General features: G+C 43.1%; 1 protein-coding gene across 2 annotated transcripts in view; it reads left to right on the top strand.

Moving 5' to 3' along the window:
* DGKH (diacylglycerol kinase eta) overlaps positions 1-15,069 on the top strand; it is a 113,647-nt gene that overhangs the window by 67,439 nt on the left and 31,139 nt on the right. For both annotated transcript variants that reach the window (XM_070751385.1, XM_070751386.1), the window contains exons 8-12: positions 6,171-6,273; positions 8,726-8,888; positions 10,273-10,381; positions 11,958-12,097; positions 12,213-12,300. In XM_070751385.1, the coding sequence (XP_070607486.1) occupies positions 6,171-6,273; positions 8,726-8,888; positions 10,273-10,381; positions 11,958-12,097; positions 12,213-12,300 (603 nt within the window). The remainder of the gene's footprint in view (positions 1-6,170; positions 6,274-8,725; positions 8,889-10,272; positions 10,382-11,957; positions 12,098-12,212; positions 12,301-15,069) is intronic.

The following is a 15,069-nucleotide window of genomic DNA, read 5'->3' on the forward strand; positions in this document are numbered from 1 at the left end:
GACTAACATCCAAGAACTGTCCACCATGAAATGATGAGCGATAATTGAATGGATTTATTAAGGAGGGAGCTCTGAATTTGCCGAGTAGCAAAAATGTAAAATTCCATATTGGCTGGTTTTGCTTACAGATTCATATTTATCCCAAAAGCAAATATAAAGTGTTTATTTATATATTCAATTTATTTATTTAGAAACATAGAAACATAGAAGACTGACGGCAGAAAAAGACCTCATGGTCCATCTAGTCTGCCCTTATACTATTTCCTGCATTTTATCTTACAATGGATGGATGTTTATCCCAGGCATGTTTAAATTTGGTTACTGTGGATTTACCAACCACGTCTGCTGGAAGTTTGTTCCAAGGATCTACTACTCTTTCAGTCAAATAATATTTTCTCACGTTGCTTTTGATCTTTCCCCCAACTAACTTCAGATTGTGTCCCCTTGTTCTTGTGTTCACTTTCCTATTAAAAACACTTCCCTCCTGAACCTTATTTAACCCTTTAACACAGGGGTCCCCAAACTTTTTACACAGGGGGCCAGTTCACTGTCCCTCAGACTGTTGGAGGGCCGGACTATTAAAAAAACGTGTGAACAAATCCCTATGCACACTGCACATACATTATTTAAAGTAAAAAACAAAATGGGAACAAATACAATATTTAATATTTATTCTTCCTTTCTCTCTCTCTCCCTTTCTCTCTGTCCTTCTGTCTTTCTAGTTCTCTCTCTTTCTCTCTGTCCTCTCTCTCTCTCTCTTTCTTTCTCTCTCTTCTCTCTTTCTCTCACTCACTCTTTATATCTCTCCCTCTTTCTCTCTCCCTCTCTCTCTCTCCCTTTCTCTCTCTCTCCCTTTCTATCTCTCCTCTTCCTTTCTCTCTCCCTCTCTATCTTTCCCTCTTTCTCTCCCCCCTCTTTCTTTCTCTCTCTCTTCTCTTTCTCTCACTCTTTCTCTCTACCTTTCTTTCTCTTTCTCTCTCTCCCTTTCTCTGTCCCTCTTTCTTTCTCTCTGTCCCTCTCTTTCTTTTTCTCTGTCCCTCTTTCTTTTTCTCTGTCCCTCTCTTTCTTTCTCTCTGTCCCTCTCTATCTTTCTCTCTGTCCCTCTCTCTTTCTCTCTGTCCCTCTCTTTCTTACTCTCTGTCCCTCTTTCTTTCTCTCTGTCTCTTTCTTTCTCTCTGTCCCTCTTTCTTTCTCTCTGTCCCTCTCTTTCTTACTCTCTGTCCCTCTCTTTCTTACTCTCTGTCCCTCTTTCTTTCTCTCTGTCCCTCTCTTTCTTTCTCTCTGTCCCTCTCTTTCTTTCTCTCTGTCCCTCTCTTTCTTTCTCTCTCTTATCTCTGTGTGGGGGGGGGGAGGCGGCTGCTTGAAAACCCCTGACCTCCATCGCCTCCCCCCCACGGCACAAGGCGAGCACACCTCGCCGCTGACACAGGCGGCGGGGACTGCCCTGTCCCCGTCCCCCTTGCGCAAAACTACGCAGCCCCAGATCGCTCGCTTCTCCAGCCAGCAAAGCCGACTGCCCGGCTTTGCTGGCTGATGCAGGAAAGGAAAGCCTCACATTTAAAAAGCACGCCACTTTCTGGGACTGCGGCGCCGTGGTGGCCTTCAAGCGCGGCCCTTCGCGGCGCCCCCCACCCGTTCCTGCAGGAAGAGATCGGGCACTTTACCGGGAGGTGGAGGCGGCGTGGGGCCGGACGCTGGGTGCCGGGGAGGGCGAAGGCGTGGACGCGCCTCTCAGCTGCAGAGCGGAACGGGGATGGAGATCCGCGGCGGAGTCCGGCGCTGGGGCCATGCGGGACCGCTCATCCAGGCGCGCGTGGACCGGCAAGCCTGGATGAACGGTCCCGCATGGCCCCAGGCTCCCAACGCCGGACTCCGCCGCGGATCTCCATCCCCGTTCCGCTCTGCAGCTGAGAGGCGCGTCCACTCCTTCGCCCTCCCCGGCACCCAGCGTCCGGCCCCACGCCGCCTCCACCTCCCGGTAAAGTGCCCGATCTCTTCCTGCAGGAACGGGTGGGGGGCGCCGCGAAGGGCCGCGCTTGAAGGCCACCACGGCGCCGCAGTCCCAGAAAGTGGCGTGCTTTTTAAATGTGAGGCTTTCCTTTCCTGCATCAGCCAGCAAAGCCGGGCAATCGGCTTTGCTGGCTGGAGAAGCGAGCGATCTGGGGCTGCGTAGTTTTGCGCAGGGGGGACAGGGGGACAGGGCAGTCCCCGCCGCCTGTGTCAGCGGCGAGGTGTGCTCGCCTTGTGCCGTGGGGGGGAGGCGATGGAGGTCAGGGGTTTTCAAGCAGCCGCCTCCCCCCCACACACAAACTTAGCCATGGTGCACTTAGCTGTGACTTTCAGTGGACAGTTTTTCACTCACCGCGGAGGAGGAGGGGAGGAGGAGGTGGAGAGGCAAGGGGGCGGGGAGGAAAGCGGCCCTGCAATTGGCCAATTTCTTTCTCGCCTTTAGGGAGAGGAACTGTTGCTGCTCTGCCATAGGGCAGCAACAGTTTCTCTCCCTAAAGGCGACAAAGGAAGGGGCCAATTGCAGGCCCGCTTTCCTCCCCGCCCCCTTGCCTCTCCACCTTCTCCTCGCTGAGCAGCCGACCGCGGTGAGTTGACAGGAGATTCGGGAGCTTATTTTATCGACCAGTAAAATCTCGTGAGCTTGCCACGGGCCGGTTAAAAGACCTCGTTGGGCCGCATCCGGCCCGCGGGCCGTAGTTTGGGGACCGCTGCTTTAACATATTTAAATGTTTTGATCATGTCCCCCCTTTCTCTTCTGTCCTCCAGACTATACAGATTGAGTTCATGAAGTCTTTCCTGATATATTTTATGCTTAAGACCTTCCATCATTCTTGTAGCCCCTCTTTGGACCCGTTCAATTTTATCCATCTCTTTTTGTAGGTGAGGTCTCCAGAACTGGACACAGTATTATTCCAAATGTGGTCCCACCAGCGCTCTATATTCCAGAGTTCCCAGGGAGTTATTTATTCCATAACTCCCTGGGAACTCTGGACCCTGGTATTTTCTAGGCGGGTGGGAAACCTTTGTGTGGTCTGCTCAGCTTTACACACGGGGTTTTGGGGGGGGTTGCACCTGTGCAGAGATTTCTCTGGGGACGCAGTTTGAATCAGGCAACTTTGGAGACAGGAAATGTAGCCGTGGAGGTTTTTGAGGGGAGGCTCACAAAGAGAATTCTCTAGAGAAGTTCCATCTGCAGCTATAGGTCACCCATCCAGATCAGCCTGGAATGAATTTTATTTTTCTTTCTTTTTTAAAAAAAATCATATTAGAAAATACTCAGCTCTTTTGAACAGAAGTTGAAAACAGCTATTTGTTTGTTTGTTTGTTTTTATTTATTTATTTTTTGTCCAATACACAATGAGGGTTTTAGTGTGTGTGTGTGTGTGTGTGTATCTCACATGTTTTTTTGCTGAATTTGAAAATGAAGGGAGACTAGGATAGATCTATTTCGGCCTTATTTTGGCCTCATCAGCTAGCCATACCCACTGGGACTTGAAACTATAACCTTTGCCTTGTAAGGCAGAGAATTATCCTCTAGGCTACAGTATCCAATCCCTTCAGCTCTGCACCAGGGAAGGGTTACATATTTTTGTGTCGAATCACCCTGGTATATTGAAGGAACATCACAGCTCCTATATATACACATAGAAAAATACATGATGAAGGTTATAGAGGAGATACTCATAGTAAAATATATCTAAGAAATAATAGAAAAGAAGGTATAGTAATAGAACATATCAATGAAAGAATATAAGAAGAGATATAGGAATAGAAGAAAGGTATAGGAGATATAGGAGAGCAATAGGACAGGGGACGGAAGGCACTCTAGTGCAATTGTACTCGCCCCTTACTGACCTCTTAGGAATCTGGAGAGGTCAACCGTGGATAATCTAAGGGTAAAGTGTTGGGGGTTTGGGGATGACACTATGGAGTCCGGTAATGAGTTCCACGCTTCGACAACTCAGTTACTGAAGTCATATTTTTTACAGTCAAGTTTGGAGTGGTTAATATTAAATTTGAACCTGCTGTGTGCTCTTGTGTTGTTGTGGTTGAAGCTGAAGTAGTTGCCGACAGGCAGGACGTTACAGCATATGATCTTGTGGGCAATACTTAGATCTTGTTTAAGGCGTCTTAGTTCTAAGCTTTCTAGGCCCAGGATTGAAAGTCTAGTCTCATAGGGTATTCTATTTCGAGTGGAGGAGTGAATGGCTCTTCTGGTGAAGTATCTTTGGACAATTTGTTTTGGTTTGATTTATATTCCACCCCTCTCTGGGAACTAAAGTAAACTAAACTAAAACTAACAATCTAAACCCCCAATTTATTTAAAAAAACCAGTCAGGACAACAGAGGCAGCTGAATCTCTGCAGGAAACAACGTTTGAAATTCATTTGTTCATCAGTGGTACCTTGTCTTGGTCTCTTCAGCCTTGAAAGACAGCGTTGAAGGGGTGACTTGATCGAAGTGTATAAAATCATGCATGGGATAGAAAAGATGGATAGAGAAAAATTCTTTTCTCTATCACACAATACTAGGACGAGGGGGCCCTCCCTAAAGCTCATAGGTGAGAAAGTGAGGACAAATCAAGGGAAATATTTATTCACCCAGAGAGTCCTTAGTTGATGGAATTCACTTCCAGAAGAAATCATGACAGCTGTCAGCCTTAATAGCTTCAAGGCAGGGTTAGACAGATTAATGGATGCCAAGTGTATTGGTAGTTGCTGAAACTGATGTCCATGTGCCGCCTCTTTGTTGGCTGAGGCAGGCAGGATTCCCTTGAGTACCATTTGTTGGGGGTCAAGGGAAAGGGAGGGTCTTGCCTTCTCTTTCTGCTCAAGATCCCCATGGACAATTGAGGGGCCACTGTGTGACTCAGAATGCTGGACTCAATGGGATTTGGCCTGATTCAGCATGGCTCTTCTTAGGTTCTTATGTTCTTTGGAAGATCTTTGTTCTGCTTATCTGCTTCGGTTGGTTTATTGAAGACAACTTCTGGGCATTTTGCCAAACTTTGTGAGCCATCAAAGACTAATTGCTATTCTATGATTTAAGACTTTCTAAACTTATGCCAACTGCTAATGATGATTAATTAACAGTTGGGCTTTTGCAAGAAAATACTGCTTTGAGGTTTGTGCATGTGTGACCTCTACTAAGACAGTAATTAGTAGTCGGTTATTGATTAAAAATAAGTTCAAACAAACTGTGTGTTTTGCTGCGTTCTTAGCTGGGGTACAATACCATCTTTGGAAATATACCCAATCCTCACTTAGTGACCAGAATAGAGCCTAGTCACGTTATCAGAATTCTATGGTTTGGCAACAGGCTCACATTTATGATGGTTGCAATGTCACGTGATATACTTTTGTGAATTTCGGACAAGCACAGTCAAAGGGGAAGCAAAGAGTCACTTCACAACGGTGTAGCTGACTTTACAACTGACGTGAGTTTGTAAGAAGAAGCAATTTTTCCCATAGGAATCAAATAATGCGTGTGATTGAGGAAACCACAGGGAGGGTGGAGGCCCTATTTCCTCCCAGGAGATTCCTAGACAGGCCCCACGGAGGCTTCTCCCTGCCTTTTCCGGCCCTTTTTCCTCCCATGAGATTCCTAGAGAGGCCCCACGGAGGCTTCTCCCTACCTTTTCCGGCCCTATTTCCTCCCAGGAGATTCCTAGAGAGGCCCCATGGAGGCTTCTCCCCACCTTTTCCAGCCCTGTTTCCTCCCAGGAGATTCCTAGAGAGGCCCCATGGAGGCTTCTCCCCACCTTTTCCAGCCCTGTTTCCTCCCAGGAGATTCCTAGAGAGGCCCCATGGAGGCTTCTCCCTGGCTTTTCCGGTTACAGTTTTGGAGGCTCGGATTTGTAAGTGGAAAATGGTTCTTGAGAAGAGGCAAAAAAATCTTGAACACCCGTTTCTTATCTAGAAAGGTTCGTAAGTAGAGGCGTTCTTAGGTAGAGGTACCACTGTAGTGGTGAAAAAGGTTGTGCGATGGGGCAAAACTCACTTAACACATGTTTCCCTAGGCAACAGAAATGTTGTGCTCAGTTGTGCTCCCAACTCGAGGTTGATCTGTATTGAGATTTGTATTTTCGACGTAAAGTCAACTCCATTTCGCAAACGTTTTAATAATATCACGGCTTCTCCATTTTGCAAAACCATTTCCAGGTGCACACGGCGTGTCGAGACTCGTATCCGCGCAAGTGTCCCCTTGGCCAGTGCAAGGTCTCGATTATTCCGCCCACAGCACTGAACAGCATAGATTCGGACGGTATGTATGTTGACGTGGCAGATGTACGATGTATGTCATTTGTGTGATTTGTGCACAGTGAATGCACACAACATGATAATGGGACAGGGCAGTTTGCAAAACTCCAGAAAAGCTTCGATGGGAGATGGAGGCAATTCAAGTAGAATGTAAATAATAATAATAATAATAATAATAATAATAATAATAATAATAATAATAATAATATTAATAATGCCGATGCTGTGGCACAGATGATCCACTGGAACTTGTGCTAGAACTACCATCTACCAGTGGCAAAGATCTGGTGGGATCATAAGCCCAAAAAGTCGTCAAAAATGAGCAAGCAAAACTACTGTGGGACTTCCAACTTCAGACTGACCGAATTCTGAAGCATAACACACCAGACATCGTGATCGTGGAGAAAAAGAAAGCATGGATCATCGACATCGCAATCCCAGGGGACAGCAGAATTGAGGAGAAGCAGCTAGAGAAATTAGTGAAACACGAAGATCTAAAAATCGAGCTGCAACGACTCTGGCATAAGCCCATGTAAGTGGTCCCAGTGGTCCTTGGCACGCTGGGCGCAGGGCCAAAGGATCTCAGCGGACATTTGAAAACCATTGGAATTGACAAAATCTCCATCTGTCAATTGCAAAAGGCTGCTTTACTGGGATCGGCACACATAATTCGCCGCTGCATCACTCAGTTTTAGGTGCTTGGGATAATAATAATAATAATTATTATTATTAATAATAATAATAATAATAACAACAACAACAACAACAACAACAACAACTTATTAGATTTGTATGCCGCCCCTCGCCACAGACTCGTGTGGCGGCTCACAACAATAATAAAAACAATGTGCAATGTAACAAATCTAATATTTAAAAGAAAGCATTTCAAAACCCCCATCATTTAAAAACCATACAACACAAGCATACCATACATAAAACTATATAAGCCTGGGGGAGATGTCTCAATTCCCCCATGCCTGGCGACAAAGGTGGGTCTTAAGCAATTTACGAAAGACAAGGAGGGTGGGGGCAGTTCTGATCTCTGGGGGGAGTTGATTCCAGAAGGCCGGGGCCGCCACAGAGAAGGCTCTTCCCTTGGGGCCCACCAGACGACATTGTTTAGTTGACAGGACCCGGAGAAGGCCAACTCTGTGGGACCTTATCGGCCGCTGGGATTCGTGCGGCAGAAGACGGTCCTGGAGGTATTCTGGTCCGATGCCATGTAGGGCTTTATATCTTGTCTTAGTCCTTTACGGAAGATAATTTCTTGCCGATTTTCCATGCAAATGAATGTAAGAAAAATTAATGGCATTTAAGATACGAACGCTCAGATTCATGCTCCCAATTAGGCTTCAATTTGTAGAAGAGGCCTGGCGGATCGCCGTAAATTCAAACAGAGCAATGAATTTCCTAAACGTTCTAAAACATATTGGCCTTCACTGACAGAAAGGAAAAGCGTTTTAATACCGCTTTAATAATGCCTTGATAAGGCGACACTTGGAATATTGCATCCAGTTTTGATCATTACCAGTGATCCTTTGGGTTCGGTCAGGTACGCAGAACCGGTAGAAATATTTGGGTCAGGTACGCAGAACCGGTAGCAAAATTTAGAACTTTTTTCTTTTTTTCCCATCTGGGCTCTGAGAATGTTTTTCCTATCGCAGTAAATAGAATAGAATGGAATGGAATGGAATGGAATAGAATAGAATAGAATAGAATAGAATAGAATTCTTTATTGGCCAAGTGTGATTGGACACACAAGGAATTTGTCTTGGTGCAGATGCTCTCAGCGTACATAAAATAAAATATACATTTGTCAAGAATCATGTGGTACAACACTTAATGATTGTCATAGGGGTCAAATAAGCAATGAAGAAGCAGTATTAATAAAAATCTTAGGATACAAGCAACAAGTTACAGTCATACAGTCAACATGGGAGGAAATGGGTGATAGGAATGATGAGAAAAACTAGTAGAATAGAAGTGCAGATTTAGTAGAAAGTCTGACAGTGTTGAGGGAATTATTTGTTTAGCAGAGTGATGGCGTTCGGGAAAAAACTGTTCTTGTGTCTAGTTGTCTTGGTGTGCAGTGCTCTATAGCGACGTTTTGAGGGTAGGAGTTGAAACAGTTTGTGTCCAGGATGCGAAGGGTGCGTAAATATTTTCCCCGCCCTCTTTTTGACTCGTGCAGTCTACAGGTCCTCAATGGAAGGCAGGTTGGCAGCCGTTGTTTTTTCTTCAGTTCTGATTGAGGTTGAATGTGTATAATTTTAGAAGAGCTTTGCATGTTTGTGTGTTTGTGTACATACATATACAGTTTATATAGTAGATAATGTATATTTTTGTGTGCCTGCTGTGTAATATGTATGTACACATATGTAATTGGGATAACTTTGCTGGAACCAAGAAAGTGTCTCGGCTGTTTGATATTATTTTATTTCTGATTTCTCATGCAGGTTTCTGGAAAGCTACCTGCCCACCTACCTGTGCCAGCCCCCTCTTGGTTTTTGTGAATTCGAAGAGTGGAGACAACCAGGGCGTGAAATTCCTCCGGCGCTTCAAGCAATCCCTAAACCCAGCTCAGGTTTTCGATTTAATGAACGGGGGCCCCCACTTAGGGTAACTGAATTTACTTTATGTCCAGGTTTATATGGGGAAAGAATAAAAACCGATTAGAAGGAATGCGTTTAAGGATTATACAAGAGACGCCAATTCCATCCGTTCTAGATCAGGGTTCTACAACCTTGACCCCTGATCTAGAGCAGATGGAATCTGCGTCTCTTGAATAATCCTAAAATTATTCAACTTTGGCAACTTTTAAGAGTTGTGGACTTCAACTCCCAGAATTCCTCAGCCAGAGTTGAAGTCCAAAAGTCTTGAAGTTGCCAAGGTTGGAGCCTCATGTTCTAGTTGGTTGATCCCCAACCTTGGCAACTTGACAAAATGTGGACTTCAAATCCCAGAATTCCTCCTGCTGGGTGGGGAATTCTGGGAGTTGAAATCCACGCATTGCCAGGTTTGAAAAACAAAACACAATACAACTCACACACAAAAAAATCTAACAAACAAAAGATATACGAATAAGCATAAAATAAAAAACTGTTCTAGATTCTTCTCCAGTAGTGCACAATTTGTATTCATTTTCCTTTCCAAAAACCGTGTCCTTTACGCCGTACATTCTAGAGATCTATTCATGCAGAGACCTCCTCCTGCTTAGCCACTCGTGCCTTCTGGCAACCCTGCGTATCCTAGCATCAAGAAGAGGCTCCTCCTCTTCTCCTGAGTAACTCATGGGCACCTTGGGTGGTGCAGAAGGCCCTGGTTGACTTTCAGCCTCTGACACCACATCCTCTCTGACCTCTTCGCTATCAGACTCGGGTACCACATATACGGGCCTAGGATACCAGCCCACATCTGCCTCTTGATCCTCAGGATCCATGACCAGCTGCGTGGGACACGGATGGGCCACAACAGTAAAGTTATAAAATGGGGCAAGACTCATTTAATTTTTCACTTAACAACATAAATTTTGGGCTCAATTGTGGTCATAGGTTGAGGTCTGCCTGTAATACAGTGGTACCTCTACTTAAGAACTTTTCTAGATAAGAACCGCTCCCTTCGCTCTGGGCAGCAACTGTCCTCCTCCTCTTCTTCCTCCTCCTCCTCCTCCCACCCAAATCCCGAGCTTTTATTTCTTCCCCAATGGGTTTGCACGCATTATTTGCTTTTACATTGATTCCTATGGGAAATATTGCTTCTACTTACAAACTTTTCTACTTAAGAACCTGGTCACTGAACGAATTAAGTTCTTAAGTAGAGGTACCACATTTCAGTGCTCAGAACTATTTTAATATTATTTTACAGCTGTGTGTCCTGTTCCCCCTCCTCCAACATATTTCTCCGCCATTTTATTCCCAATATAGTTGATTTTTTTCATGGTTATGAGATTCCCTTGCTGACAGGGATGGATCTGAATACAGACCCTGCTTTTTCTCTCTTTCAGTTTACGGTTATTTCAGAAGTTTGACAATTTTCGAATCCTGGTGTGCGGGGGAGATGGAAGTGTCGGCTGGGTATTGTCCGAAATCGATAAGCTAAACCTGCACAAACAGGCAAGTTGTCGTTTTTCTTTAAATCCTCAAGAGAAGCAAATTGAGTTTTGTTTTTTTTTTAAATTAGAAAAATGGAAGAAAAACCATGATTAGAATTCAAAGTTGTTATCATACAGTTTAACAGTAGTTAAGGTTAAGCAGTAGTTTACAGTTTAATGGTAGTTAAGGTTAATTAAGTAGTTAATAATTTTTATTATGGATTTTATGATTTCATCATTTTATGATTTCATTTCACTTCACTTTTTAATTTAATTTAATTTATTTTATCCCGTTTTTATTATATTTTCACCTAACAGAAGGCAAAAACTGAATGCCTAACATATCCAAACACAACTTCCTCCTTCTGTTTTTCCCACAACAAGTTGGCTTTCACATCTAATGTGGAACTAGAATTCCCAGTCTACTGGTGATTGGCCCAATGTCGCCCAGCCACCTTAAGAGGGGCTAGAACTCCCAGCTTCCTAATGATTGGCTGACTGTCACCCAGCTAGCTTTCCTGCCTAAAATGGGACTAGAACTCCCAGTCACCTGGTGATTGGTTGAATGTTGCCCATCCACCTTTCATGCCTAAGGAGGGGCTAGAACTCCCAGTTTCCTAGTGATTGACCCAAAGACGACAACTATCATGTGAAGTGAATTTGTCTGAGAGAGTAATTGGCTCAAAGTCGACCAGCTAGCTTTCACATCCAAGGTGATACTAGAACTCCCAGGCTCCTGGTAATGGGTTCAAAGTCCTCCAGCTGGCATTGATGGCTAGGGCAAGACTTGAACTCCTCGTCTTCTGCTTTCTAACCTGGTACCTAAACCCTTACACCAAATTGGTTCTCAGAAAATAAATCACACATCTACGCTGTTTCGCTCAAAATAAGGCATCCCCTGATAATAAGGCCCAACCAGGCTTTTGAGCGCATGGCAGTAAGGCCAAGCGCTTATTTCAGGGTTTAAAAAAAAATAAGATGGGGTCTTCTTTTCTGGGAAACTGTTTGTCTGTCTGTCTGTCTTTCTGCCTGCATACCCACCCACCCACCCACCCACCCACCCACCCACCCACCCACCCACCCACCCACCCACCCACCCACCCATCCATCCATCCATCTATCTATCTATCTATCTATCTATCTATCTATCTATCTATCTATCTATCTATTATCAACCTATAGCTGTCTGTCTTTATCTATCCCTCTCATCTATTTCTCTATCCCTTTATCACCTATTCTATATCTCTCATCAATCCATCCATCCCTATCTTTCATCTCTCTCTCTATCTCATCTATCTCTCTTTTTTGAGTAGTAAGCATCCTTTTACCAACCCAAAAAAGAGATCTGTCTGTCTGCCTGTCTGTCCGTCCGTCCGTCCGTCCGTCTGTCTGTCTGTCTGTCTGTCTATCTATCTCATCTATCATTATCTATCATCTCTCCAACGTGTTTTCCCCAAAATAAGACCTCTCTGATAATAAGCCCAATCACACTTTTGAGTGCATGGCAATAAGACCCAGCGCTTATTTCAGGGTTCAAAAAAATATAAGAGAGGGTCTTATTTTGGGGGAAACACAGTATATTTTTATCTTCATTCCAGTGTCATTTAGGAGTGTTACCACTTGGGACAGGAAACGACCTTGCCCGTGTCCTTGGTTGGGGAGGTTCCTGTGATGATGACACACAATTGCCTCAAATTTTGGAAAAATTAGAACGAGCGAGCACCAAAATGCTGGACAGGTAAGGAAATTCATCCGTTGCTTCTTTCGTTTGTATGCTCAGATCTTTTCCATGATTGACGTTCCTTCTTGGGGGAATCATTGCATTTGTGAATTTGAATTTTGGAATATTTCAGGTGGAGTATCATGTCCTATGAACTGAGGATGCCAGCCAAACAATGCATCCTTCCGGTTACACCTGAGGAAGATTCCGAAGATTGTCAGGTAAAATTTAAATTTAGGCTTGTAATGAAATGAGATCTAATCTAATTTAATCTAATTTAATGATTCATATAATAATGGACGTGTTCTGTAGGGCTCTCTGGTAGACTCCTCCCAAAAATTCACAGAACAAATTTCAGACACACACACGTTTGAAAATTCAAAACAATGTTCTTTATAATGAAAATTCACTTAAACCAAGCCCTCTTTTGGTATAGCAAAGAGCACTCGTCTCCAAACAAACTGGTAATTTGTACAAGTCCCTTATCAGTTCTTCATCAGCAGATTCCACCGGAGGCAAAACAGGCCTGCAGCATGTGGATGTCTCCCCCACATCCACAGTCCTTGGGGCAGGAGCTGGGCCAGAGCTAACCACAACAGCATGAGATTCGGCTTCTGCGCATATACCGGAAGCAAAATCTTGTGGGAGAATGCACGCCGGGTGAGATTTCACTGATTTTCGCCAATATGTTTGGTTTCGCGCATGCGCAGAAGCAAAAAATCAGCAGAAATCTCCAAAGTCTCACTCGCATGCACATCCTCACATATAATTTTGCTTCCAGTGCATGCATAGAAGCTGAATCTCATGCCGATGCGCCCGCCTGCCCGCCGGTCCGGTGGAGCTACGCACACAAGTACATTTTTGCTACCGGGACGCCGTATTGCCTGTAACGGATGCAACCCGCTTCTGGCTGCAAGGATATCTTTTGCGCAATACTGGAGAAACAAATCAACTCCAGCAGAAAACATAATTATAGACAAAATTTATAGATGTGCAGAAATGGGCATGGGGACAATGGTGATTAAGGGATTAAATTATTCAGAATACTATGAAATTTGAGTTAAGCCACTCCAAGTCTTTGGAGAGGGGCGGCATACTAATCTAATTAATAATAATAATAATAATAATAATAATAATAATAATAATAATAATAACAACAACAACAACAACAACAATAACAACAACAACAACAACAATAATAGTATGAAAGTATGTATCATCGACATTACAATCCCAGGAGACAGCAGAATTGAGGAGAAGCAGCTAGAGAAATTAGTGAAATACGAAGATCTAAAAATCGAGCTGCAACGACTCTGGCATAAGCCCGTGAGAGTGGTCCCAGTGGTAATTGGCACTTTGGGCGCAGGGCCAAAGGATCTCAGTGGATATTTGAAAACCATCGGAATTGACAAAATCTCCATCTGTCAATTGCAAAAGGCCACTTTACTGGGATCGGCATACATAATTCGCCGCTACATCACTCAGTCCTAGGTGCTTGGGAAGCGCCCGACTGGGGATGAAATATGAAATCCAGCAGTGATTTTGTTTGCTGTGTTGTACTGACATCATAATAATAATAATAATAATAATAATAATAATAATAATAATTTGCCGCTACATCACGCAGTCCTAGGTGCTTGGGAAGCGCCCGACTGATGATGAAATACGAAATCCAGCATAGTGATCTTGTTTGCTGTGTTGTATTGACATAATAATAATAATAATAATAATAATGATAATAATAATAATAATAATAATAATAATAATAATAATAAATGATACAATTGGATTGGAAATAAAACTAAAGGACCATGATACAATGTGAAAAGCCACACGAAAGGTAAGATTAATGTAAATATAAAATGTGTATTATCAAATACACATTTGAAGAATGGGTAAGAAAATGGGGTATAGATCTGTGTGAAATTATTGTGATGTTGTAAAAATGAAAAGAACTACTAAGAAAACATTTTTAAAAATCTAATCTGGTTTATTAATTAGGCTTGTCGGGTAAATCTTAATTGCTGGATGTCATTAAATTATATAGGATCTAATTTGGATGCATTCAAACCGAATAATACTCTGTATTTTTTCTCCTTTTTAATACTCCTTTCCTCCCCTCTCTCTACACACAGACAGAGACACTTAAGTAAAAGTGCTTCTGAATTCAGAATATTCACTCCTGGTTAATTATGTATTGGCTTTCAGCAAATGCTTAAGAGAAGAACTTGCAATAATAATACCATTAATGAGATCTTGGAAACTTACACGGTTCCCTTTAATTGCAGTTATGATTTAGTTGGGGACAAAAAAAATCTATGGATATTGTAATAAAAATCATGGCAAGCATTTTCAGTCAGTGTTTAATTTCTAAAAGGTTGAAGGAAGAGAAAGGCTCCCCCCCCACTCCCACAGCTCATAATGGAAGAGGAATAAAGGAGAATATATTGTAGCTCAGGACTGAACTGTGGGGTAGTCTCATAGTTTGGTGGGTTTCTTGCAGATGTTTCATTACCCAATTAGCATTCAGTGCATCAATCAATCAATCAATCAATCAATCAATCAATCAATCAATCAATCGTGTCTGGTAGGAAACGAAATAGATTCTTGTCTATATAATGCTTTAAGATGCAACTTGAACTTTTGCCATATTGGAAAAAACCCCATATCGGTTTGCCACTATTTTTAATTGCAGATTTTTTTATGTCGCAACCACAAAATAGTCAAGATAGTAACTTCAAGCAAATGAAGTTACCATCTTTCTCATCGCTCTCCTCTGTCTGTCTGTCTCTCTGTCATCTATTACCTCTATATCTATGTTTATCTCTATATCAATTATCTACTATATCTATATCGTATCTCTGTCTCTCTGTCTTTGTCTCTCTCCTGTCTGTCTGTCTATATCTATCTATCTATTTATCTGTCTGTCTGTCTGTCTGTCTGTCTGTCTATCTATCTATCTATCTATCTATCTATCTATCTATCTACCT

Source organism: Erythrolamprus reginae, chromosome 4, assembly GCF_031021105.1.
Source record: "Erythrolamprus reginae isolate rEryReg1 chromosome 4, rEryReg1.hap1, whole genome shotgun sequence".
Classification (NCBI taxonomy): domain Eukaryota; kingdom Metazoa; phylum Chordata; class Lepidosauria; order Squamata; family Dipsadidae; genus Erythrolamprus; species Erythrolamprus reginae.